Consider the following 24,782-nt stretch of genomic DNA (forward strand, 5'->3'; position numbering starts at 1 on the left):
TCGAGATGGGTACCTTATAGCAATGTGTTAACTCTCTTTTACTTAAAAGTCAGACTCACTCATTCTGCCTCCCTCCTTCCATTCCCCTTCCATTCCCTTCTTCCTCAGTGCACCTGGTTGAGTCCCAGGAGATGGCTGAATCTGCAAGAGTACCAGAGCAAGAAGCTGATGCAAGAGAGTGGCGTCGCTGTCCAGCGCTTCTATGTGGCCGACACGGCTTCTGAGGCTCTGGAGGCTGCAAAGAGACTCGGTGAGTAGAATACACACACACACACACACACACACAGACACACACACAGACACACAGACACAGACACAGACACAGACACAGACACACACACACACACACACACACACACACACACACACACACAATCATCCAGTTCACCTTCCTCTGCAAAGAAAGGAGCAGCATTCCTCAGTAGGAATGGAAATTGCTCGATACTGGTGTCAGTAAGATATCTTCAAATCAATAAGTCAAGGTACCGATGCTATAAACAGTCCTTTCATTAATAAATTACGTTGTAGAATATTTACTTTGAGGAAATTCTTTATTTCCTATGTTTTCTGTTAATTCTTTTTGATTATTTAACACAGTTACAACAGTGTTTAATGTTGTTGTAGCACTAGCAGCCACAACCTACATACAGGAAATATATGATCCAGGATAGACTTTTATTTCAAACTACGTTGAAATGACATGATGGTGATCTGAGTTCTTTGATGACATTGCAATGAGTAGAAATGGTCTCATCATTGCTGTACTGCAATGCAACAAGCTCTTTGCTCCTGCAACACATGAGGTTTGTTGAAATACATAGAAAGTTATTTGTACGGTAAACAAGTATTTTTTTTCATTTTGTAGATTTACACATAAGCTAATTCTTTATTACTTCAGTGTTGATAATGATTTAGATCTTGAGTAAACTGTGATTTGGATGTAATTGCTGTGTACTTGTGCTGCTGTACGCTGTGAAACTTTGACAGGCCTATTTGTGCAGCATTGCTCTTCGGCCCTGCCACAGGACGTGCAGATGCCTGTGGTTAATCAGGGCTGAAGTTTTATCAAGTTTAATCGCATCTTTACGTGTTTGCTTATGTGTGGTGAGCCTGTATTTGTTGAGCTTAGTGGTTGTGCCTACTCAGTTTTTCATCATGGCACTCATCCGCGCTAATTTGTTTCACAACCTCTCGTGTTCAGCTTCTCACGCTTTGCTTTTTTTTATTTTTTTTATTTATTTATTTTTTTGTAATTTATTTATTTTTAATCCTTGGTTAGAATTGGGGTTTTGCCCCCAGACACTCGCTCAGAGCCATGTAAGGAAGTGACTGGAACTCTAATTTTATTCTTGTAGCACAAATCTTCACAAATGCATTTTACTTGCATGAGCAAAGATGATTTAACACACATTTATATGCACCCACACATAGCCTTCGCTTCCATTCCCTACCTTCCTTGTTCTACTTTCTTCCCACACACCAAACTGCCCAACACATACAGTGTATATTTCCACCCTCAGATTTATATTTTATTCAGTGTCCTCTCCAACTACAGCAGCGCCTTTCTGATAGTGTATCCAGGTTGGTTGTCAAGCATGAGATTCGACTCTTACTGCTGCCTTTAGGCTCCAGCGCCCGGGGCACTGCTTTCAGTGGCCCTGGTTACGATGCGGACAAAGATAAACTGAATAGGAGGAATAGGATATATATTTTCATGACAGTACCTATATTGCTTTGTAGGGGAAGAAATGGAGAGACAGAAAACTCAGGACAGACGAGTTAGAAGGGAATAGACAGCTTAATAAAACCCAGGCTGACCTCAAGGGTTGATTTACTTACAACTCAGGATTGTCAGTGCTTTTTTAGATGCTAAAAAGTCAGATAACATTTGTACATGAAACAACATCATGGTGCTGCATTGAAGTTTTGTACTGGCAACAGAAAGGTGGTTGTGGGTTATTCTAATATGTATTTCAGGTCATCTCTATGTTGAACTGCAAAATATGTGCAGAGGGAAAAGATGGCTGAAAGTGATTTATCATTGCAGATTGTCCACCGCAGTAGGGGTAATTGCATGACTGCAGTTATGAAATATTTTTATTGGTCTCTTCAACCAATATTTCAAGCCCAGTAGCAGAGAAGTTCCACTTTCTTTTGCACTTCATTGCTTTCCATAAATAGACAAGACACGTGTTAAAAAGCCAAGCATCCAGTCTTAATTAGTAGCAATGCATTCAAGTTAACTCGACTGTGGCTGTGACCACTCATATCATGAGTGTTAGTAAATTCCCAGCTAAATTGAAAACATGTGCCAACGCACATTATTGCAGCTCTGACACTAATTTGCGCTTGGCTTAGTAAATCAACCCCTTTGTTCCCATAGTGTAATTCACACAGCTGCTTTATCGTCTTATCTCTATTTATGCACTAAGTTTTGGTCAGTGTCCATGTACGTGTGTGTCTATTTCTCACACTTTTTGTATCCTGTGACCGCTGCTGGCTCACTAAAGCATGCATGAGAGCATCCCCCGATGCTTCATTTCATCAGATGCACAATGTGTCTGTGTATGGCTCACTCTTGGGCTATGTTAGGTCATACATGAATGTGATAGAGAGTGAGAGAAAGAGGGAGATCAGTAACCTCTTAAGTTAAAGATCTGTTGAGCTGAAATGCAAACTGAGGCTGCCAAGCGCTGACTCCCAGGGGGAGTCGGGGTGTGAAGCCAGCTCTGGACGAAGCTCGGTCTCATGGCTTTCCACTGGGGAGCACACGGGGTACTGTGTGCAGGGGATGTGGATGGTTGGGGTATCTGAAGTGACCAGGAGCAAATGGATTTCTGGGTGGTGCTGATATCCTGCTGTGAGCTCCCGGTTCCCTGCATACACAATGGAGTGAACCAGTCAAGCATTGAAGCACAGTCACAGATGAATGACATGCGTAGTATAAGTTTGCCCATATGAGCACGCCGACACATAGACACTCACACACATATGCACACCAGCCAGTACTCTCCTCTCCGCTACACTCACTTAACCATGAAGTGGTTAAGTTGACAGTTCAATTGCAGCTATGCTATATAGAAACTCCTCTCACTCCTCTCATGTACTGCAGAGTGGTCCACCTCTCCTAAAGTGGACACAGATTGATTTGTTCTTTTACAAGTGAGGACAAATAGCTTAATATCTTTCTCCTTCTCTATCAAAACATGAAAAATAAAATATCCGACATGGACCATTGATTCTCTTAAACTTGAATGACAACTCTTAGGGGAGAGTTTACATTGTGGCAGATGGGTGACTCACAACCAGCTAATGGCTTATGGAGAATAGGGTTTGATTTCTGTGGCCCCATACTGGGTGAGCTGCGCAGGGAGTTATCAGAAAGTCCAAAGTTTTTGTAATGTGTGCTCCACTGGGACATTGAGAGAATGGCATACTAACGCCTGCTGTCTGTCTAAAACCAATGACCCAGATCCACAAGACACACATACCCTTTTAATTCTGGTTTTGTGTCTGTGTGTGTATGTGTGTGGCAGCTCAAGCAGCTGTAGGTTTGAAAAATAAACTTTTGGACCTTGAAGTTACACAGCATACATTTAAATGTTTTCCTTTTTGTTGAGTCGTAGTTGTCTCTCAACAGATTTTAGGCATCCAGGTGTCTAGTTCTTTTTTGTGGCTACAGCAGTATGACAATACCTACTCATGCTGCCAAAAATGTGCTACGCTGTTCAGGAGTACAAGAAATACAAGTAAATGTCTATCGGGCAGAATCAATAACTGATGGGTGTTATGTGGTGCTGTGATGCTGCAGTCAAGTTTCAGTAGTACTTCTATTTCAGTTCTTCCTAAAATGTGACCCGAAAGAGGTCCGAAAAATTAAGCCACACATATTTGTGATAGTATGTAGGTTTGTGTGCTTGTATAAATATATACACACACATTTGTGTGTGTGATATTCAGAGTCCTGGTTACTATCTAGCATGGTCACTATCTAGCAGCCTTGATATATCACCAACTCCAGTAATGAATATAGATTTTGGGTTTGCCTTCGAATATATACATATACACATACCTGTGCCCTGCTACAGCCAAAAAGAATGTGATTATGCAGTCCACTTTTTGTGTTGCCACCTGCTTGACAGATGCATCTGTGGAGCAAATCTTGATGGATTTTCAGGCTGAATTCTAAATCAAAACCACATTTTCCCTCCCCTTCCTTGCTGCGAGAGCCCTTCATGTCTGCCATGCCTCCTGCCTCCCCCAGCAATCATTCATTGAAAAAGCAGCAATGGAAGAAAACATTGCTTTGGATTCTTATCTTCTCTGCATGGCGAGCCTGTGTGATGAATGGGAGCAACATATACTTGTGTGTGTATAAACAATTCATATCAGATAAGTTAGGAATATGTTGTCCCTCTTTACTAGTGTCATCTTCCTGACAGATTGTGGTGCAATCTGTATCTTTGTTTTTTGTTCTCTCCGTCCTGTTTTCAGTTCTTAAAGTTACCTAATTTCTCCCACTCTTCACTCACCTCAGTCTACCTCTGCTGCTCTTTTTCACTTCTTTGTGCTAAGCACAGCTTCACTGCCAGAATGACAATTAACAGAGGTAGGAATCATTTTAATTTATTTTCACCTAGCTATGAATATTCAGTGTAAACAGAGCAGTTTTTATGCATGGCTGTCAAATCTCATGTGTGCTTATTAGAGGCATAGTTAGTTTGATATGTTGGCTTACAGAATAATATGAGCTACCTTGACATTAGCCAGCTCTTTGAAGAGGCAGGTGTGTGCGTGTGTGTGTATGTAGGTGTGCAAATTTGGTTGTGGCTTTGTTGGGGAGACAGAAATAAAGAGATCTATAGGATCCACTCATCTCACAAACACGTGTTCATCAGTTTCAATCTGCCATGTATTACTTTTATATGTCAACATGCTTGAAAGAACTCAGTAATGTAGTTGGCTGAAGTAAACACAAGTTTGCTCCATCAAAAAACATGAAACATTTTACTGGCCATGCTAAATATAGTTGTTTATTTTTTTCCAGAAAGGAGACACTCGTTTTTGGTTACTGGGATCTTCAAATGCCCTTAAGTGTAGTGAATGAGGTTCAAACTGTGCCTCAGATGATGTGTAAATACATGTAGCTCAAGGCCAAGGACACTGTTGTGTGATTTCAGTCTGCCCATTTAGTCGTCTGCTCCCTGTGGCAGCTCAGACCCCCTCTATGCCTCTGGCCTGTGATCTGCAAATTGAGACTGATATCATAGTGAACCATTAGCTAGCATCTTTCCACACAATGCTGGCTTAAAGTGTATTGTGCCTCAGTGTTAATGCCAGTCTTCACAGGGAGACCTTAGCATCATGTCTTAGTTTCAAATCCAAAGCATGAGGAAAATCTAGAGAAAATGCGTGTTCAGATCATTAACGATTAAAATATCTCATGTCGGCCAAGCAGCAAGCTTCTCACAGCATCACAGGATCTAGCAGCCTCATCACAGCCAACCTAGCGTGTGATGCATTTTGGTGTTGAATTCTGAGTCATCATGTATGTGTGATAATGTTAGTAGACATTTTGTTAAAAATTATATTGGATTTTCACATCAATATATGCTAAATCATCAAAACCTGCCAGAAAGCATGCGAGGAGTGAAGGCATGCACCAGCAAACCAAGGATGGGTGAGATAATTTTATCTCTCTGGATGGAATCTAGTGGAATGGGTTTTCCATTGTGCACTGAAGTGCAGAGGAGACTGCCTGCACAGCAGCCTCCACTGGATGGACTCCCAGACTTATCCACTGCATTTCCCCATCACTAACAGTGTGGAGAGACATGGGATACACCAGACACGGAGCCAAGGGCATGCTGGAAGGACCCAGCGGCGTAGAGGGCTAGGGCAGCTGTAACTGTGATAGGACAGGCAGGAAGTTCCTGGGCCGTAAAAAACCCTGCATATTTACGCTTTGGTGTGGAGAGGACGGAATACCACTATATTCCAATTCCTCCCTTACTACAGCTGGAGAAACAAGGTTCACGGCAGGTACTGTACCTGCACTTTAATGTATTGCATTTATAGTTCTCTTTTGACCACAGAATTATGGATCTTAGCCACTGACCAGAAATGAATGGTCAAACACAATGAGTGCAGTGCATTAAAAGGCGATGCTGTAAATCGATGCGTTTCTGCAGTTGTGAAGTATGTGTAATAAAAAGATAGTTGAAAATTGAAAAGTACTAAAAATTGTATGCATGAATAGTATGTTATGGTGAATGTGAGTGTGACTGTGTAGAAAAAAAAGGTTTAAATTGACTTTTGGATTCAGATTGCAGGTAGTAAACATTCAAAGAAACATATGTCTAAGGTTAAGGTCTCAGTAGTGGTGATACGTCAGAATAGTTTATTAGTAAGGCTGTGAAAATTTTTTTTTTTTTTTTTTGCTGGGGATGTCAGTGGTTCCGCTTTCTCTGGCAGAGTGCAGATAAGCATTTACACCTCCGACTGGGTCTGGCGCTGGTGTATGAGATCATCTAGAGAGTACCATATGCTCCTCCACCAACCCAACACACTGCCTAGCCTGTACCATCTGTCACAGAAACGCTCCTCCCCACCATGGGCATCACCACAAGCCGTTCTGAGGACTTCGTTATCCATGTGTGTCGTTTGCATCTCACTCGAGTCCTCCCTCGTACTCCCTCTCTCCCCCACAGGCCAGTCAGGATTTTCTGCTATGCTTCCTCAGTTTATAGTGTTGCATCTGCTTTTTCCATATTAGAGTATTTGAGGGGAATTCACTGTCAGTGTGGCAACTGGAAGGCCCCACCTGTTTGTTGTGGATGGAGACGTTTTTAAGCTCTGATGTCTACCACTATTTCAGGGTAGACTTTCATTCTGTAATGAACATGTTCTGTAGGGCTGTCACTTTTAGTTCGAACTGGAACTACTGTTTGAACATGGGAAATAAGTGAATATTTAATCTGTGATTATCTGTCCAAATCCCAAATTCACACTGTATAAGCATTAATTCTTCTTATTTATTTATTTTTTTCATTTTCTGGTTTCCTTAGTCTTCTATGATAGTAAAAAAAATATCTCTGGGTTTGGGGGTGTTGTTTAGGCAAAACAAGACATGTGAAGATGCCACCTTCAAATGCACACAATAGATTTAACTTTAACTTTATTTGACCATAATTGATAAAGTGTACAATTTCTTTAATATATCCTAAGCTGAAATGTTATGAAATACCTCTCCAAATGTAGTCGTTAATCACTTTGTGGTTAGATGTGCAGTGTAGAATCACACATCACATCACAAATCAAAAAGAAATTCTCAAGCCCTGTCGTGAGCACTGAGTAGTGATATGCAACTGTGGCACATTAGCATCACTCGCGCTTCAGTTCGCCTTTTATGTCATTGTGTCCCAACACTTGCTCAGTGATAGAGCCATTATCTTGATAATACTGGCCCTAGATTGGATGTTTTATTAGGGCTATTCCATGCTTCACGGAGCAGTGAATTTGTAAGAAGCAATGCAGTGATATTTTTTCCCATATTGCTTTCCCTCTCTGTGCCTTTTCTCCAATTTTTGCCTACCTGAATTTGGATCACAGTGTTGTATAAGGCCGAGATCCTTTGTCATAAAAATTTATTATGCTCAGCTCTCTGTGTGTGTGATACCAATCCTGTCTCACCATTGACTAAGAAAACGGTCGGACACATTAGCGTTTCAGTAGAGTGCAGAATAGAAGAAAACTAAAGCCGTGTACTCCTTGTGGACACATGGGACCTGCTTCCTTTTCAACTAGGGACAGACAAATATATTACTGTCAAACACAGTTAAAACATGGAACATGGCCAGACCTCTACTCACTGCACATCCCCTCCTTTCTCATTCACACTGTCCCCACTGGAGCTGCCTTGTGCACTTCAACACTTCAAGCGCCTTTTAAGACCACTTTCATCTTCCCCCTTCAGAAAATGAGGCAGAGTCTCTGGTGAAAAGCGCTGACAGTAGCAGTTAGTGCTGAAAAGAGTTGGCTCCATCACGACCCTTTCACTTCTGTTTGTGTCTGAAGTGGTGGGGGATACGATGACCCTCTTAGAGCTTTTTGTGTTTGTCTGCGTACGTACACCAGCTGGAGCCCATGTCATGTTCTCTTCTTGTTGGTCTACTGGACAGAGGCCACTGAAGCAGCTGCTCATCTATCGAGGCAACCAATCTTACAATGGGTTCTTCAACTTCAAAAGGATATGCAGGCTCAGTCTTATGGGATATTGCACTTGTATCATTGCCATCTTCATGCGCTTACTGCCAGCCATTCCATTTCCATCAGTGAGCAGTTACCATTGCTGTGGTAGCCCGGTTGAACTAGCAGCTCTAACAATGATAAAAGAGGGCCTGTTTCATGATGTCCATTTCAAATGGGTGAGCTTGTGAGTCATCGTGGGAGGGGAAGTCAATCGGTAACATGATGCCCAAAGAACCTTCTATATATTTTATCAAGTTATACAGCTACGCATGGCAAGATAAATTAACTAGCTCATTTCCTTATGAGGTAACCACAACAGTGCAACAGAGTGTTTGATGGTTGCAACTTAGATGACTTTAAGGTTGGTGTACTTAGAAAACTTAGTTACACTGGTGGTCCGGTGGACATCCTAAGCCCCAAACACACTTGTCATATGAGGCATCACGTGATGCCACTAGCAATCAGCAGCAGACTTATGCAGCATATGTAGCTTAATGCATATTATATACAGTTAAGTAAATTTTGGTTGCACCTGTGGATTCAGGAGTTTTAGTGGGGACTTTTTTTCATCTTGATTACTCACCTGAATATCAATCTCCCAAGCAATGGCTTGTCAGCCAATTTCTTCTTCAATAATATCTTAGTAATCTGAGGAGCGGGGGATATGGAGGCCAGGATATTGTTTTAGCTCAACACTATGATTGTCTCCATTTATTTTGAGAGCTCTGAGATCACAGATGTTCTCACTTGACAAGAGAAGTCAATACAGCGGTCAGAATGTACCAGCTTAGGGTCAAGAAAAAAACTGACATTGTCTCTAAAACTGTGTTTGTCATTTAACCATTCACGGACCACCTAACTCCCCAAACATCCCCAAAACCAATTGGGCCTACTACTTCGATAGTATTGTGGCGAAACTTGCATGGAAGAATGTCAACTGGGAGTTTTAATTATCAACTACCCGCATCAAGTTGTTGCACCTTGCCTGTTGTGTCTGTTGTGTCAGAGGTTTCATTTGATTTTCTTTCAATTGACCTGGTCTTAAGACACCAGTCCATGATCCTGTCTGTGTTTGATAGTTAATAGGCTGCTCATAACTGGTGAAATTTAGCACAGTCCCAGGGCAGGCTACCCATAAGCTATAGCTACATTTCCTTCCAAATATCACACTGATCATTTTTGACGTAAAACATTAAACTGTAAACTGGCGTAGCTACACGAGTAGGTAGTGTAGCAGAACGGTTGGTTACAATGCTGTAATATACACTGTAATACAGCCGATTCAAATAATACTATTAGAACAGCGGTGTGGGCACTATGTGTTTTATACATGTGGTTTTATATGGAAAACCTGTGTTTGAAGTCCTTTTTGTGGCATATAGTGCACTATCGTCTAGTTTGAAGGAAATTCATGATTTTTTGTCACTAAGACTTCGTAAGACAGAGCAAAGAGGCTTGTTTTGATTTGATTGTTTCATGACTTGAGCCTTTGGCTTCCACTTAAACTGAGATTACTTATTTTTACACTACTTTTGCTATTTTGTGTTTGAATGTTTGGTCCGTAGTACATTTTCAGTACTGCGTCTTTCTGTCAGCTGTACACTGCAAATGTGCAGTTTGCAAGAGGACAAAATGACCTAACTGTAGAACGACAGATTGTTCGAATTCACCTTGCTGCTGCTTGTTCGTTTGTGTGGAATATTTAGCCATTATTGTTGAAGCTTATATATGCTTATGAGACTGATCTGGTCTGTGCACACTAATAAAAGAAATTCACTTTACAAATTTACATCCATTAACCATGCTGCTGCTGTTTACATGGCCAGCGTTTGAAACAAGTATTATGTTAATAACTTGGACGTAAATGGGTTGAGGCTCATTTACACAGCTATTAACTGGTAATGTCAAGTCAAAACATCATTGCTCTTTCTTCTGCATTTTACCCACACATCCTGACCTTTACCTTCTCCTGTGCTGAACTCCCTCTCTTTTCAGCCCTCTCATCTCTTATCTCTGTCCGTCTGCTGTTGCTGTCTCCCACTTATCCTCTGTCACTCCCTCTGTCTTTGTCTGCATTGCCTAGCACCACTCAACTGATGCCCCACCATCCTGTAAAATAAACATAGTACTAAAGCAGTACCTCCATGTCCTTGTTTGCCACTTTCATCACATCGTAGGGGAAATAAATGAGTCCAGGGAGTTTGCTGGAGCAAGCTGCAGGTATCTCTGGCTCACCACCCCACTCCCTGCAGGGCTTCCGCTGATGGACAGAACATCTCTCGTCCTTTCAGGGGGCTGGCCTGTCACACAGGAAGACAGATGTTAGTCTGCAGTTTTCCTGTCTCCACTACCTGCCAAGATAACACACACCCAATGAGTAGAGAAGATGGGGAGGGGCTGATTTGAAACAGAAGGGTATTAAGATGGCCACAGTGGCCCGCTGACAGACACAGCAGCAGCTTCATTCAGAAACACATTCCATGCAGAAACACTTGCGTGCACAGAAATGAGAATCTGCAAAAATACACTTAAACACATGCAATACAAGTGCTCAGAGACACTGTTTCTCTGGCCTCTCCAAGGACCTGTTGTCATCCCATACACAAGCTGGCTCTTAGGTCTCTCGTTTGGTAAGAAAAAGCCATGCGACTGAAATTGTCTTAACAGCTGTAAATAGGCTTTGCAGGGTAAAGCGGCCTGTCTCTCAAAGAGCTGATTTCTGTAAGCAGCTTAGTGTTTCCACCTCCTCATTACGCACTCTAACCTATTCATGTTGTGGGTGAGACATGGAATTATTTCTCACACATCCCCTCTATCATATTAGGACGATACTAATGTGCCAGAAGAAGTGAACATGTAGCCTATTATTTGTTGTCAGCGTACTCTGCATAAATGCAGCCTACCTAATTGTGTTAGCATGAATTGGAGTTAGGAGTTTAGAGGTTCAGAGATGGAAATCGTAGTAGAGTGAAACGTACAAACACCATTGTGCTTTGTTGTAGAGCGCTCCAGCCATCAGGCACGCTTCATTACTCATCAGTGGAAATAGCTTTGCGACCAGTCCTCTTGCCCAGCAGTCTATCAGCAGCAGCAGATGTTGGTGGCTTTTTGAATGGTTTTATCTGCTGTTGTTGATGCTGAACTGATGAAAACCGTTCAGTGAGTAATGAGAAGTGAGGAGCGGCTCATGTCTGTGTGTAGAGTCTCGGTCACTTATTTAAACATTTTTTATGGAGATTCTCCACAGTTCTGTGTTGTTTGTAACCAGAGTTGTATTTTGCCAGTTAACTCTCCCGTGATGTGGCTTCATACAAGTAAATTCTTTCGCGGAGGCTTCGTTCCGAGACAAATGATTCTCCCTACAGATGTCCCCCGTGGTCATTTAGCACCCATCGTTCCATAACATCGTTATCATTACCGTCACCCCTCTGGTTGTACGGCAATGAAAAACTCTCCGCCAGAGGTTTGAACTGCACCTCTCTGTCATTGAGAGGAGACCAGGGCCATCTCAGGATGTCATTAGAAGTGCTATCTATCTCTGAAAGCCAGGTGGACTTGTCCTCTAATGAGGACTCAGCTGTCATGTAAGCAGTGACTGGAGGAGGTGTCAAACACAGGTGCCATTGTCAGTCCGGGACACTGATATTCTCCTCCACTGAGTAACACTGAGATGGCATCATTATAGACAGAGACGGACAGGGGGGACAGGGGGATTAACCAGACAAGACAGTGAGATGGTAATGATATATTTACTTGTACAAGTTGAACAAAGAAGTCCAATTGTTGTTATGTTTGACTTTTTTTTGTGTCTACATCGGTTTGTTTGTCCGTTTGTTGTACAAGTCCCAACATTTGGTCATACAGACATGCCACTAGCAAGAGGGCTTCGTAGAGCGTGGGTAGGAATTATCAATGTTTGTTGACTTTTCAACCTCAACTGAACAGGCGAACACATTTAGCTTTAAGAATTCCAAGGCCATTATATGTCAAGGTAGATGAAAAACTAAAGATTTTATTTTCCTATCTTTCCTTCTGGTTCAACTGCCATCACTGCATGACTGAAGAGCCATTTTCTCTGTGACCTTTTCACAGCCTGGCAAAATTGGAAATGGTAAAGGTTTATGGAAAGCTGAACTTGTCCAAGATAATATCAGCTTTACCACTGTGGTTAAACAAAATCTTCACACAAGAAGTCTAAACATTAAACATGACCTGTTCCATTTCTTAGCCCTGCTGGTGCCAAAGTTTAATGAAAAAATAATGTGTTGGCAAGGCTATTATAGTGAATGTTGCACGGAAAAAAAGCGTTGGCCTAACTTGACCTTCTTTATACACATGCAAGGGAAAACAGCACGCACATATTCATCTTTCAGCTTATGCAATTAGTTAAGCTTATCGGCTAGTTCTGTTTTAAGTCATTAATATCCTGCGTTGCCTATGGTACTTTTTGCTACAGTAGGTTATGAGTTCATTGTTCCCAATATCAGTGAGCCATGGATGTGACACAGCAAAAAGCCCTGAGGCGAAGTGAGTCAAAAGCTAGAGCTGCTCCAATAGCTTTCTGCAGCTATCAATATGCAGTTGACAACATAATTGAGGTTATTTAATGACTCGCCATGTGCCACTAGATGGAAGCAAATGGAATCACAGATTGTTCTTTCTACTTATAGTACTGGAATACCTCTGAATTATAAATTGTATTTCAGATGCTGGGAACTATTTCCAAAAAATGCTGGGAGAAGAATAATTACGCCTACATTATTTGTTTTAATGGTTTGAGAGACTGACATTTAAGACCTCTCTTTTTTCCTAAAGACTTATTTCCGCCTGTTTGGCAGCAATCAACAGTCTCCTGCATCATAGCCAGGAGATGTACTGTCATGATGAGCACAGATGCTGAAAGATAACAAGTCTTTGGGTTTCATTTTTCCTTCCTTTTAGTGTTAATGGCATCCATCCATAGGAAGGCTCACGCTCCCTGTGGTGTTTGATTGTGGCTGTGTGCGCTTGTGTTTGTTTTCGCCACTCTCCCAAGAGGTTGATTAGTCTTCTCCATTTAGCCACCACATTACTTTCATTACAGCATACATGGACGCTGGGGAGTGGCCGCCCTGGTCGTTTTCTCTCTCCATGCAGATTGTAGCACCATCTTAGTCCCTCTGGATTGGCGCACAGCCTACATCTGTCCCTTACCAGCCAGCATTCCCCTCATGGCATAGCCTCGAAGGCTTAATTAAATATCAGACCAACGCTAACTCTGCTGCTGGCCACCCACGGGCTACGTGGAAGGGGAGCAGGGGGGAGTAGAAGGCCTTTTAAAAGTCCACATAAAGAAAGAGGCTGAAAGAGACACTGATTGTAGAAGTAACATTCTCTTTGCCAGCTGCTGTCACTGGCAAGCAGACTGGGAGTTGATTTGCACTCATTACTGGGAAATGAGTAAGGCCCGAGGATGATGACCGCATTACTCCGATTGCATGTGATGTGATTGGAAATGTTGTGCAATGTTAATCTCCTCCCCTGTGTCCCCAAGATATAGAAAATAAATGGAGATGAAAATCTTTCTCCGCATCTTCACAGTGGGCCATGTATGATACAAATAGGAGTGGAGAACTGATTACGCAACAATGTCTCCCCTGCCCCCCCTACGAGAAGGGTTTTCATTCAGCTAATGACCAAAACACTTTCTGCAGGAGGTTTTGTCTAATTATTGCGGTTGGGACAAGCAAAGAAATGATTTGTTATGTATCTAGTGCATCTGTAACTCTGTGAATCGCATACTCACCGTATGAAAACACACATTTAAGGAAGCATCTCGGACAGGATGTACAATATATTGCTGTCTGAACATACTCCCGAGTGCGATGTGTGTCACCCTCAGTAGCGTGACCTCTCGGTTAGGTTTGATACTGTGTAAACACCTTGAGCTTCGACTCTTCAACAGTGCTTGGTGCTGTCTTTACTGATTAACTTCAGACTTGTTCACCCGAGTTTCTGGGTTGAACATAAAAGCATGACTAATTTTATATAGTACTGCTACTACCCGATTTCCATCCACTCCTGCACTCATTAGGGACCAACCTTTGTCTGAATGTTAGAGGCCATCTCATGTCTGTCATACTACGAGGTAATGGTCGCCCTGCTCTTTAACATGCACCGTGTCCACTGTGATCTTTGAGGACATCATTATCCTCTCCTTGTATTAGGGCAGAGAGTGGTGTATCAGTGTTAACCAGAGGATTTGGTTTGATTCTACAGTGATTTTTTTTTTTTTTTTTTTTCTGTGAGAATGATAGACTTTTTTCTGGACACAGTCTTTGAGGCTGCGATGTGAATGCATTTTATCTCGGTTTGTCTCTTCTTTTATAAAGTTCCCTCTTATTATCAGCACATTGCTCCTTCAGTTCCCATTCATAATTGCTGATATTGCTACATATCTTGTTGTGTGCCGCATAATAAGCAGGTTTTCTATCAATTACTAGTGCAGCAGGAATGAACACCTGCCACGTTCTCACCCCATTACCTTCCCTGGCACATTACATGCCTTTTAATATATTTAATATGTCTTCACTTTAAAACCATATCTGGCTTTTTTTAAGGACCTCATCAATGTGTCAGTACTCTTACCTTTGTCCACACCTCAAACAATGCAATCTCCCCTTTGGACTACATCTTTGTTCTTCCTCTTGTTTCTTTTTTTCTTCTTTTAAAGCAAAAGTCATTTCCTCTGTACCGTCCTTCTCCACTGCACATGCCCGCAGGACACAATTTCATCTTGCTTTGAACTCTTTTTAATTTTGCACAGTAGCAGTTTTTTATTAACATATTTATTCATTTATGACTCCTCTCAAAGCCCTTTGCATAAGAGCACACCTTTATTCTCTCATTCTCTCTCTCCGTTTCTCCCCTCTCAGCTCTCCACTCTCCACGGAGAACGGGCCTCACTAATGCAGTGTTGGTTTAATCCCTGCCACCCTGTCAGAGGCTATTTTCTCGGGGTCCTTTTCTTACTACAGCAGCTGTGAGCACATTCAGAGTTCTTAGACTCACCAGCTCTTGTCTAGACATTCTCCATCCTGCTTGTAGAGGTTCATGTTGTTCATTTTTTTTTTTTTTTTTTTTTTTTTTTTTTTTCTTTCTTTTTTGGAATGCAGTCAAGGGAGGAGCTTGTCTCGAACCCCCAAGGTCAAGGTGTCTTTCCAGACATTGCACAGTGGATCACCCCCTTCCACCCTACCACCCTCTAACCACCCTGATGGCAGCCACCTGTTAATGGCTGAACTCCCCCACCTAGATAATAATAACCTAGCCAGAGACCATCTTTCATCATGTGTCCTCACTCCATTTGAATAGAGGGAGATTTTGGGCAGGATGCTGAATAGACAGCCGAGGGGCCTCCTCCTGATGTGAGAGTTCTTGTAATGTGGCAGTGACAGCAAAGGGGATTCAGGGTGGTTTTATAATTGGAGCAAGGTCATGTGAAGTTTTCCAGCAGTTACGCAGTTGCTTCTTGCACTGAGATTGTGTTCTTGCTATGCTAGTTACAAGGAAACACTTAAAGAGGATATTGTACATGCAAGGTATTGTTAGCTATGCTGGCAGGGTGGTTCTAGAGATGAAAATGTGGGTCTGGTCTAAACGGAAATATCTCTACAACAGTATATAGATAGATTACCATAAATGAATTTCATTCATGAGGGGATGACACCCACTGTCTGTGGTGATCCTATCACTTTTCCCTCAGTGCCACTATGAGGTTGACATATTTTGATTTTAGTGAAATATCTCAACAACTATTGAATGGCTTGCCAAGACATTTGGTACAGATATCCATTGTGCCCAGATGATGAATCCCAATGATTTTTAATGATACCCTGACTTTTCATCTAGTGCCACCATTAGGTCAAAAAAATCTTATTTGTCCAATATTTAGATTTATGACCATATAACTGCAAAACTAATCATTCCTATCAGCCTCAGCTATACTTTGTGTTTAGCCCTAATTAGCAAATAGCATGTAACATCAGTATGTTAGCATTGTCATTGTGAGCATGTTAGGAAACTGGCGCTCAATGCACTAAATACAGTTCCACAGAGGCAACAACATGGCTGTAGCCTCTTAGCCTGGTTTAAAAGATGTCCATTACGAGATGGGTATTCCTCTACTACACTGTGATTAGTAGTGCTGGGCTAATTTTCCTTGTGGAGGGGAGCTGAGCTCTGGTGTGTAAATTTTCTTTCCTTCCCACCACAATCCTTTTCACACATTACACTCACCTTTCTCTTCTTCTCTTTGCTCCTTTATTCAATTAGATAGACAGATAAGTGGCAGACTCAAAGGGGCATTCAAGGTCTATATCTTAAGCGTTTTGCCTCACTTTTCTCTGTCTTTCTTTCCCTCCATTTTCTTTTCCTTTCCTTCAATCTGTCTCTCCCTGTCTTTCAGATGCCAAGGAGATAGTGCTGAAAGCTCAGATTCTGGCCGGTGGCAGAGGCAAGGGGGTGTTCGACAGTGGCCTTAAAGGTGGAGTGCACTTAACAAAGGAGTAAGTATCCCCCTATGTGCATTTCACACTGCGAGTTACTGTGGGAGATACATTCATATTATTTTCTCCTACGACAGCGGCTTTTAGAGTGAGGAGGCTCAAAGAGCTCTCTGAAGATGTTCCCTAGGCACAAAGACGCAGTCAGGATTACTTGTGCTGCAAATAAACAGTTTTTCTTTCTTCCAGTGTCTTGTTTTGGAACAACTACCCTCAATTAAATGTTGAAAAAGGGATTTTAAGGTCAGCAGAAGAGTTATGCACCCCATAGTGAATTTTCCTCTCAGGTTGATTGGGTTTTGTGCCTCTGCTGAGGTTCATTTTGTTCTATCTTGGAATTACAAAATGTGATAGCTGCATTCCTCCAATAAGGGCTCAGTCCGAAATCTTCTGCATTTTTCAAAAGGCTAAGCAGCCACAGCACCTTTTTTTTTTTTTTTTGCTCAGTTCCCATGTACTAAAACAGTGCTACCTGTTTTAGTAACGGTACCTACCACTTACTGCCGCCTTAAAGGCAAAAAGGTGATTTATGACAACTGTCCCATACATGTATCATCGTCACCCTACTTCAGGGTTTGGAATGGCCAGAAACTTTTTCGAAGTGAGATATGCTGAAGTTCATAGTCCCCAGACAGTGACATGAGCGCACAGTTCAGCTTCCTCTCATCTATCAAATGATGAGTACAACCCCTGGCTTCATTTGTATTCACTTATAAAACCAGAGCAGGCTTACAGAAGCACAGTCGGCATGCGCGCTGCTTTTAAACAGAGAGAATAAGTAGAGGTTCATTCACAGCGATGTGTAGATGAACCAAAGTGTCTCCAAAAGCTGTGCTTTGTCAGAATATGTTACATTAATGCCCAGAAAGTGCTGAGGCATATCTCTCTTCAACTGAACAAAGCTCTGGAGAGATAAAGAAATACTTATTCATCTGTCAGTTCACCTGCTTTTCTCATCTTTCATTTTGTAAGTGTATGATTTTCTGTGATTCTTGTTTTGTATACATATAAGAAAAAAGATTGTTGTTTAAAGTAGGATATTGTGTGACCTATAACCTCTCTCCTTCAGCCCTGCAGTGGTTGGCGAGTTGGCCAACAAGATGCTGGGTTTCAACCTGACTACCAAGCAGACACCTAAAGATGGAGTGAAAGTGAAAACGGTGAGGCGCTATGCAGACTGAAGTGTAGAAAGATATACTTAGCTCTTTCTTGTTGTTTTCTGACCTCATTTCAAGGCATTTTGAGTCCAGTAATATAATTCTGTAAAATTAATGACTGTGAAGGCAGTCTGGCTCTATGGTATTTGTTTTTTTTGTTTTTTTTCCCTAGGTTTAAATAGTAGCTGTTCACTGTTGTTTACTGTGGGTTTGTGCTGGCTGGTGTTATGGCTCATTGCATAAATAAAAGGCCCACTGTGAATTTAAAGTGTTTGGTAAACAACTGTTTCTATGTGCCACTAACAAGCAGGAATATTATTTTCTCTACTCGCATGCTGCATGCAGTGCCTCCTCAAAACAGACATTTCCAGGTGATGAAGCCCTCTCAGCCTGTGGCTTGTTTGTGGGTCCTGCACTTTTTCTTTGTCTCTCCTCATTTCTGTTCACCCCGGCTACACCCAACAGGGGCTGCTGCTCCTGCTTCTACTGCTGCGTTTAGATGGAAACAAATGAGTGTCACACTGTTTTTCATTCATTTGAACAGAACAGCCGTTGATGAACACTGAGCAGTGTTTTCCCTATGCCAGTTAGGCATAATGTACATTCCTACGCTTTAATTTAATAGATTCAACAATATAATCATGGTATTTTCAACACTTTGTTGTTCTGTATTACTCATCTAAAATATTTGATTCATTCATTCTGACCCACTTTGCTTTGTCATCCTTTTATTCTGTCCGGCTGATGTTGCATATTTTAAGCCGCAAATGTGTCACAGTAATAGCCTTGTTAGATTGTATTAACACCATAACTCAGTAACTTTAGCAGGGCAAAGAGAAGCAGATCAAAATAAGACCTGCCTCTAATAAAAGCCTGCTTCAAGTAAAGGCCTGTTAGCTTCTGAAGTTGTTGTAATCTCTGAAATTAAGCGAGTGCACATAAATTAGTTAAAAAACAATTAAAATATTTTAAATTTTCTATTTTTAAAATTTTTTTTTTTTTCCTTTGGTTTCTTGTGGGCATGGGGGGGGGGCAATCCCCCCAGGCAATGGAAGGGAAACACTGGTGTACTGAGACGCTTTGCTGTCAACCTGCCAATGGAACTCGCAACAACCCTTTACCCATACTGCACCACAGAGCAGAGAACACCACAGAAAAAAAGGGCAGCACATCTGCAGCTACATGGATTTGCTGTCATGACACCGGTAGAGGGATGCAGAGAGAAGATAAGGAAAGGTTTGAGAGATGGCTGTGGGAGAAGACTGAGACAAAACCAGGATTTGAGGGGAAAAAAAGGGGACTGTCACAGTGGGAATAGAATATGTTTAGTTTGACTGAAGAATCAGGCTACAAGTCAAATGACAGGGGACGTTTGAGCGACTGGAGAAGACAGCATTTGAACAGCGAGAAAGGTGTGCTGTCTGTTAACATGGAGTGTAGAAAAGGCTATCCATCCTCATTCGCTGGGCGATAGGGTGGAAGCAGAACATAAGGGCTGTGCATGTTCAAACAAACACTCCATCTAGAAAACCTGCAGCGTCTTCACAACCAAACAAATGATATTTTCTAGCAAATTTTTTTTCTTTCTTTTCCAAAGGAGCCTCTTGCTTGCTTCTCCCCTCTGCTTATGCCCCCCCCCCCATTTCTCTCATTCACAACAACAGAGATGCTTCATAGATTTTGACCCCGCTTATGTGTCTGTGTGTTCAGTGCAGTATCAAATAGTCGGTAAGTTGTGAAAATGCAAGATTTTCAGAGGTTTGCTAAACACTAGGAGAGATCAAGAAAACTGAAATGGGATTTTTTGTTTGTCTTAAAGTGATCATGAGTCTAATTGGCATCACTTTCTCCTGCTGTGCAATGTCCAGGTGATGGTCGCCGAGGCCCTGGACATTACCAGGGAGACCTACTTTGCCATCTTAATGGACCGCTCCTGTAATGGTCCTGTCATGGTTGGAAGTCCCCAGGGAGGTATGGATATCGAGGAGGTCGCCGCCAGCACCCCAGAACTCATCTTTAAGGTATGTGATTTGTGGTGGTACAATATTAAATGAGCTGAATAAGAGAATGACATTTTATCTGCCTTAAAAAGACGGTGCAGAGGTTTAAATCGATCAATCTTGTCTGGAGCAATGGAACTTAAAAGTGCAAACCCTTCGCCATCTTTGCTCAATGATCTCACTCTAAAATTGAAGTTGTATCTGACTTGACATCACGCCAGGACTGGATTTCCCAGTGGGTCTTACAGATGGAAGCTGTGCTCTGTTCAGATTTTCTGTTAAGTCAATGAATTCATCGTCCTTGTCTGCATGCACACAAACAGCCACACACTAGAGCTTAACATGAACAAATACACACAGACACACACGAAGAAGCCCTCTGTGTTTTATATTGCTATTCATTAGGTTTCATTACAGACCTTAATCCATTGTAGTCACTTTGCTGCTTGGCAACAGGTCATTGTTAACAGACGTATCACTTAAGCATCACAGATGGAATATGCCTGCATTTACTATTGTTATACAGCTTTCTCTTCTAAGTCTATAGACGTTAGAATAGTTAAGATCCAGCTGAGATTTATATCATTCATTATTGCACTGAAGATTTCAGATTATATATGTAATACACAGCTATAGTGTTGCTATGTAACACACATGATAGTGCAGTACACCATTCACTCATCTCGTTAAAATCTATATGGTCCAGACCTATTTTATACAGATTTGGTCCATACCTGCTAACGACAGTTGCAATTGTATTCTCTTGTTTTCTTCAATCTGAAATCTTATGGAAAAAAAAAAGAGCTTCTCACTATCTAAAAGCCGAAGATACGAGGGTCTAATGATCATAAATCTACCATTTCAGTCCCAACTGTCTATTCTCTCCATGTCTGGCAGCTTGCCACTGCTTAATTATGATGTCGGCAGTTTAATATGAACATCCGCTTTGTGTCAAATTATAGCCCAGTGTTTGAGCCTCCTGTTCTCTCTCTCACTCCGTTTCTCCGTTTTTTTCTCTGCGTCTCCCTCTCTCTCTCTCTCTCTCTCTCTCTCCCTCTCTCCCTCTCTCCCTCCTTCACTACAAATCTTATAGGAAGTCATAGATATATTTGAAGGTGTGCGAGACGACCAGGCGCTTCGCATGGCAGCTAATTTGGGTTTCAAAGGACCTCTGCAGAGACAGGTAATGGGCGCTGAAGGCTTTAAAGCCACAATGCAAAGAAGAGGCAGAAAGATCTACGATACACACACGCACACATACAAAGACTGATGCATGCTCGTTCACAAACAAACCAAACTTTGGTAACTATTGTTAGTTTTCCAAAGGCAAGTTGTGAAAGTGTCATTGCACTACACACTTGCCAGGTGGTCTATTGTCATATCTGGCAGTGACGCATAGTACTGTGCCAGGCTGAGGGAGCCGACATCACTAATGATACCATTATTTGATAGAACATGATGCACATTGATTTTGTGAGTGAATCATCCAGCAAGAAACAAAACTCATCTCAATGGACAACCTATGATTTTCAGGACAGTGAAACAAATATTTTTTCCTGTCAACTTAAGTTTTACGATGTTCAGGCGGCATTATCTGCTAAAATATGAAGCCAAGGGAAAACGGCACAGTGACACCCCGAGTTCAGATTCAGAATAGGTATGTGGGCTTAGACGTAGAGTTCATCTCAAATCCATTTGTTTCTTGGCATCAGATCACTAATTTGTTTTCTTTTCCACAGGCTCCATGGCATGAGAAATCAGATTAGCTCAGAATCTTTAACACATGGAATACGCATAAATGAGCCAAACGAATCTACTTCTAAAACAAACTGAGAGTCGAAGATGTTTCATCTTCGGTTGCATCCCATTGTAGTTGATTCTTTTTTTGCAGGATACTGAATGGGCATTGATTTTAACCAGGCAAGGAGAGAAATAGAAAGTCATTGGTTAAGTGTCTGCATTGTCAGTATATTTTTCCTTGGTTGCTGTGAGTTGGCTGCTGGACAGTTTAATTCAGATATAATTACAGCTCTTCTAAAATACCCTTATTACGTGGAATGCAGTTAAAAGACATATCAGTTGAGATCCCTTTTAAAATAGGGATTTTGACCGTGATGATTTTAGTATTCTGCCATTTCTATGTTGCTGTATTCATAATTTACTGCCTTATTGTTTGTAAATATCAATCCTGTTTAAAAAAAAAAAAAAAAAAAAAAAAAAAAAACTACAGCACTTACAGGTATATGAAATCTACTGAAATGTTTGTTATAATCTTATATATTTTTGCAACAACATTAGCTTTGAATCCATGTCTTATTTGCTTACTGTGAAGTGACAGAATTTTCAGCTCAGAGACATACACATTCATGAAAAAAACAAACTCAGACAGAGCACTGTTGAAGGTGATTTGCCATGTTTTATGTAGCCTGTGTGGGAGGCTGAGTGGCCTTGGCGGGGCCGGCTGCTCAGAGCCGAACCATCAGGTAATTACTGTCCTCTGTGGACCACGCAGGCAGCAGATCAGATTAAGAGGCTCTATGATCTGTTCCTGAAAGTCGACGCCACTCAAGTCGAAGTCAATCCTCTCGGAGAGACTCCCGAAGGACAAGGTACCTTGTATCATAGAAAGTGCCTGTTTTGTGTGTATGTGTGTCTGTGTCTGTGTGTGTTGACTTGGTCTCTGTCTTGTGTGCATTATGTGTGTATGTGCTTCCTGTCAGTAACTGTCCTTAAACCACACTAAAGCTCTGCAATATTTGAACACTTTAAATAGAGAATTCAAAATTTCACGATGAACATGCAGCCACCCACTAATCACTGACTGTGAGATACAGGCACACTATCTCCTCAGGTCTGAATGAATTTAAGAATGTGAAGTGTAATTGCAACACATTGACGTCAGCTTCTTGTCTGGATGACTTTGTCTGGATCAAAATCCAAGTGGCTTCAGGGAGCAGAGCTTTCCATATTTATAGCATGTTGATGTTTTTTGATGTTTCCTAGTTATTGATGATTAACTAAAGGCGTACAGTCTATCATCAACTAGTAATGAGGAACTACAAATTACAGCAGCAGCTACAAGCACATCCGTCATGAGTAACCTCTCAGGGATATTCTTTGTATGTGTTGGAAAACATCTTATAAGCATCACACTGGGGGTGTTAGCAGGTACTAAAAATGACTTTAATTACATTTTACATACTGTATATCCAGTGTGATAAGTCAGTGAACTGTTACAGTTGCACTGAGGTTTTATTTTCAGTGTCAACATTGTATCAAATGTATTTCAATAGTTACCTCCGCCAAGGAGGTTATGTTGTTTATTCGCTAGCACGATTATGCAAAAAGCACTAAATTGATTCGATTTGCACACTTGGTGCAGGAATGGGACACAGGCCAGGGAGGAACCTATCCAATTTTGGTGGAGAACCGGTTAAAGGAATTTTTAATCACTTTCCTTAACATTGTTGTGCATTTTCCAACATTTTTCTCAATACTTCACCTTGGCGAGGGTATGCGCACTGGCGCACTCTGAGTACCATTCCCGTTATCTTCTTGTTGCATAAATAGTTGAAGTCTTCAGCACCAAGAGCTTAAGTTTTGAACTTTTTATCTGAGAATGAAACAAAACAAAAAATATTTACCTGTAAAGCCCCATTCAGAAATAATTGTTAGATCATCACACTATCACTTACCTCTCTGTGTCCTATATCTCGCCTACTTGTACATCTACCTTATTCCTAATGTAACAATGTGCTAAACCAAAAATACATTACTGTACATACACTAACCAGGAACCCTTCTGTTTAATGTCTTTGAATGGATGAAAGGGGGGATTATAACAAATCAAAAGGTTTAGAATGATCATTCTCGATTCTTTATTGTAATGCAGCCTGTTACATATTCAATTGAAATTAACTTCAAGTAATTAGCTTGAGAATAAATGTATTGTCTTGTAGAAAATAAATAATGCATTGTACAAATATGAATTGTCACAATGAGACTGAAGACCAAATTCATCTCATCATTGTTATGCAGTAAAGGCTGTGTAACAAATGGTACTAATGTTGAATGGAGCTCTAAATTGGCAGTTGGACTATTTCAACAAGCGTCCGACTGTCTCTGTGTTGCACTGCATTAAAAAGAATCCCAGAATTGCCCCTCTAGCCACTTGTCAACTGAAACCTCCCCACATGATTTGCTCAGAACATATTATTAGATTTGTATTATATTTGGGTCTGAAAAGGTCTTTAAAAGTTATAAAATTGACTGATATCTGCAGACACCCCTCAAAGACAGCATACTAATTGTCACTGCCTGCTTTTCTAAATCGTCTTCAAGATCTGTAGCTGGTACCAGGCGACTTTTGTGTCTAATTGTTTGCCTAGAGATTTGGATCACTAATTACCGTAGTTATGGTTCCAGGTACAAATCATAGGCTCAGAGCCTGCCTCAGTCCACTGTCTATAATCTTTGTATATGTTTTCCTCTCCTCTTTTTGAAAACGCTTGAATTCATAAAGAAAATCAGAAATACGGATAAATTTCAATCCCTGTGTTGCCAGTTGACAACGTGACACAAGTGGAGGTTAGCAGGTTAACATTTCAAGTGCTCTTCATTCAAGTAAGAAACACTTAGTCACGAAGGATATTGTAGCAGTTGTGATGCTGCTCATGCTGAACTTGCATTGAACTTTGTTTGTCTCCCAAAGAAATAAGAGTGAATGTCTTGTCTGTGGGACTATACACAGATTGACTGTGATGTATCCTATCAAGAGGTATTACAAGACGCTGAAGATGCATCACATCTTTGATGTTATTTAGTCTCCTCAA

General features: G+C 41.3%; 1 protein-coding gene across 1 annotated transcript in view; it reads left to right on the top strand.

Annotated features, from left to right (window-relative positions):
* Positions 1-24,782, top strand: part of suclg2 (succinate-CoA ligase GDP-forming beta subunit) — an 89,360-nt gene that overhangs the window by 20,921 nt on the left and 43,657 nt on the right. Inside the window, exons 2-7 of the mRNA XM_022745158.1 lie at positions 109-250; positions 16,697-16,796; positions 17,863-17,953; positions 19,819-19,971; positions 21,044-21,133; positions 22,463-22,559. Of these exons, the coding sequence (XP_022600879.1) occupies positions 109-250; positions 16,697-16,796; positions 17,863-17,953; positions 19,819-19,971; positions 21,044-21,133; positions 22,463-22,559 (673 nt within the window). The remainder of the gene's footprint in view (positions 1-108; positions 251-16,696; positions 16,797-17,862; positions 17,954-19,818; positions 19,972-21,043; positions 21,134-22,462; positions 22,560-24,782) is intronic.

Source organism: Seriola dumerili, unplaced genomic scaffold (genome assembly GCF_002260705.1).
Source record: "Seriola dumerili isolate Sdu_G_001 unplaced genomic scaffold, Sdu_1.0 BDQW01000088.1, whole genome shotgun sequence".
NCBI classification, from domain to species: domain Eukaryota; kingdom Metazoa; phylum Chordata; class Actinopteri; order Carangiformes; family Carangidae; genus Seriola; species Seriola dumerili.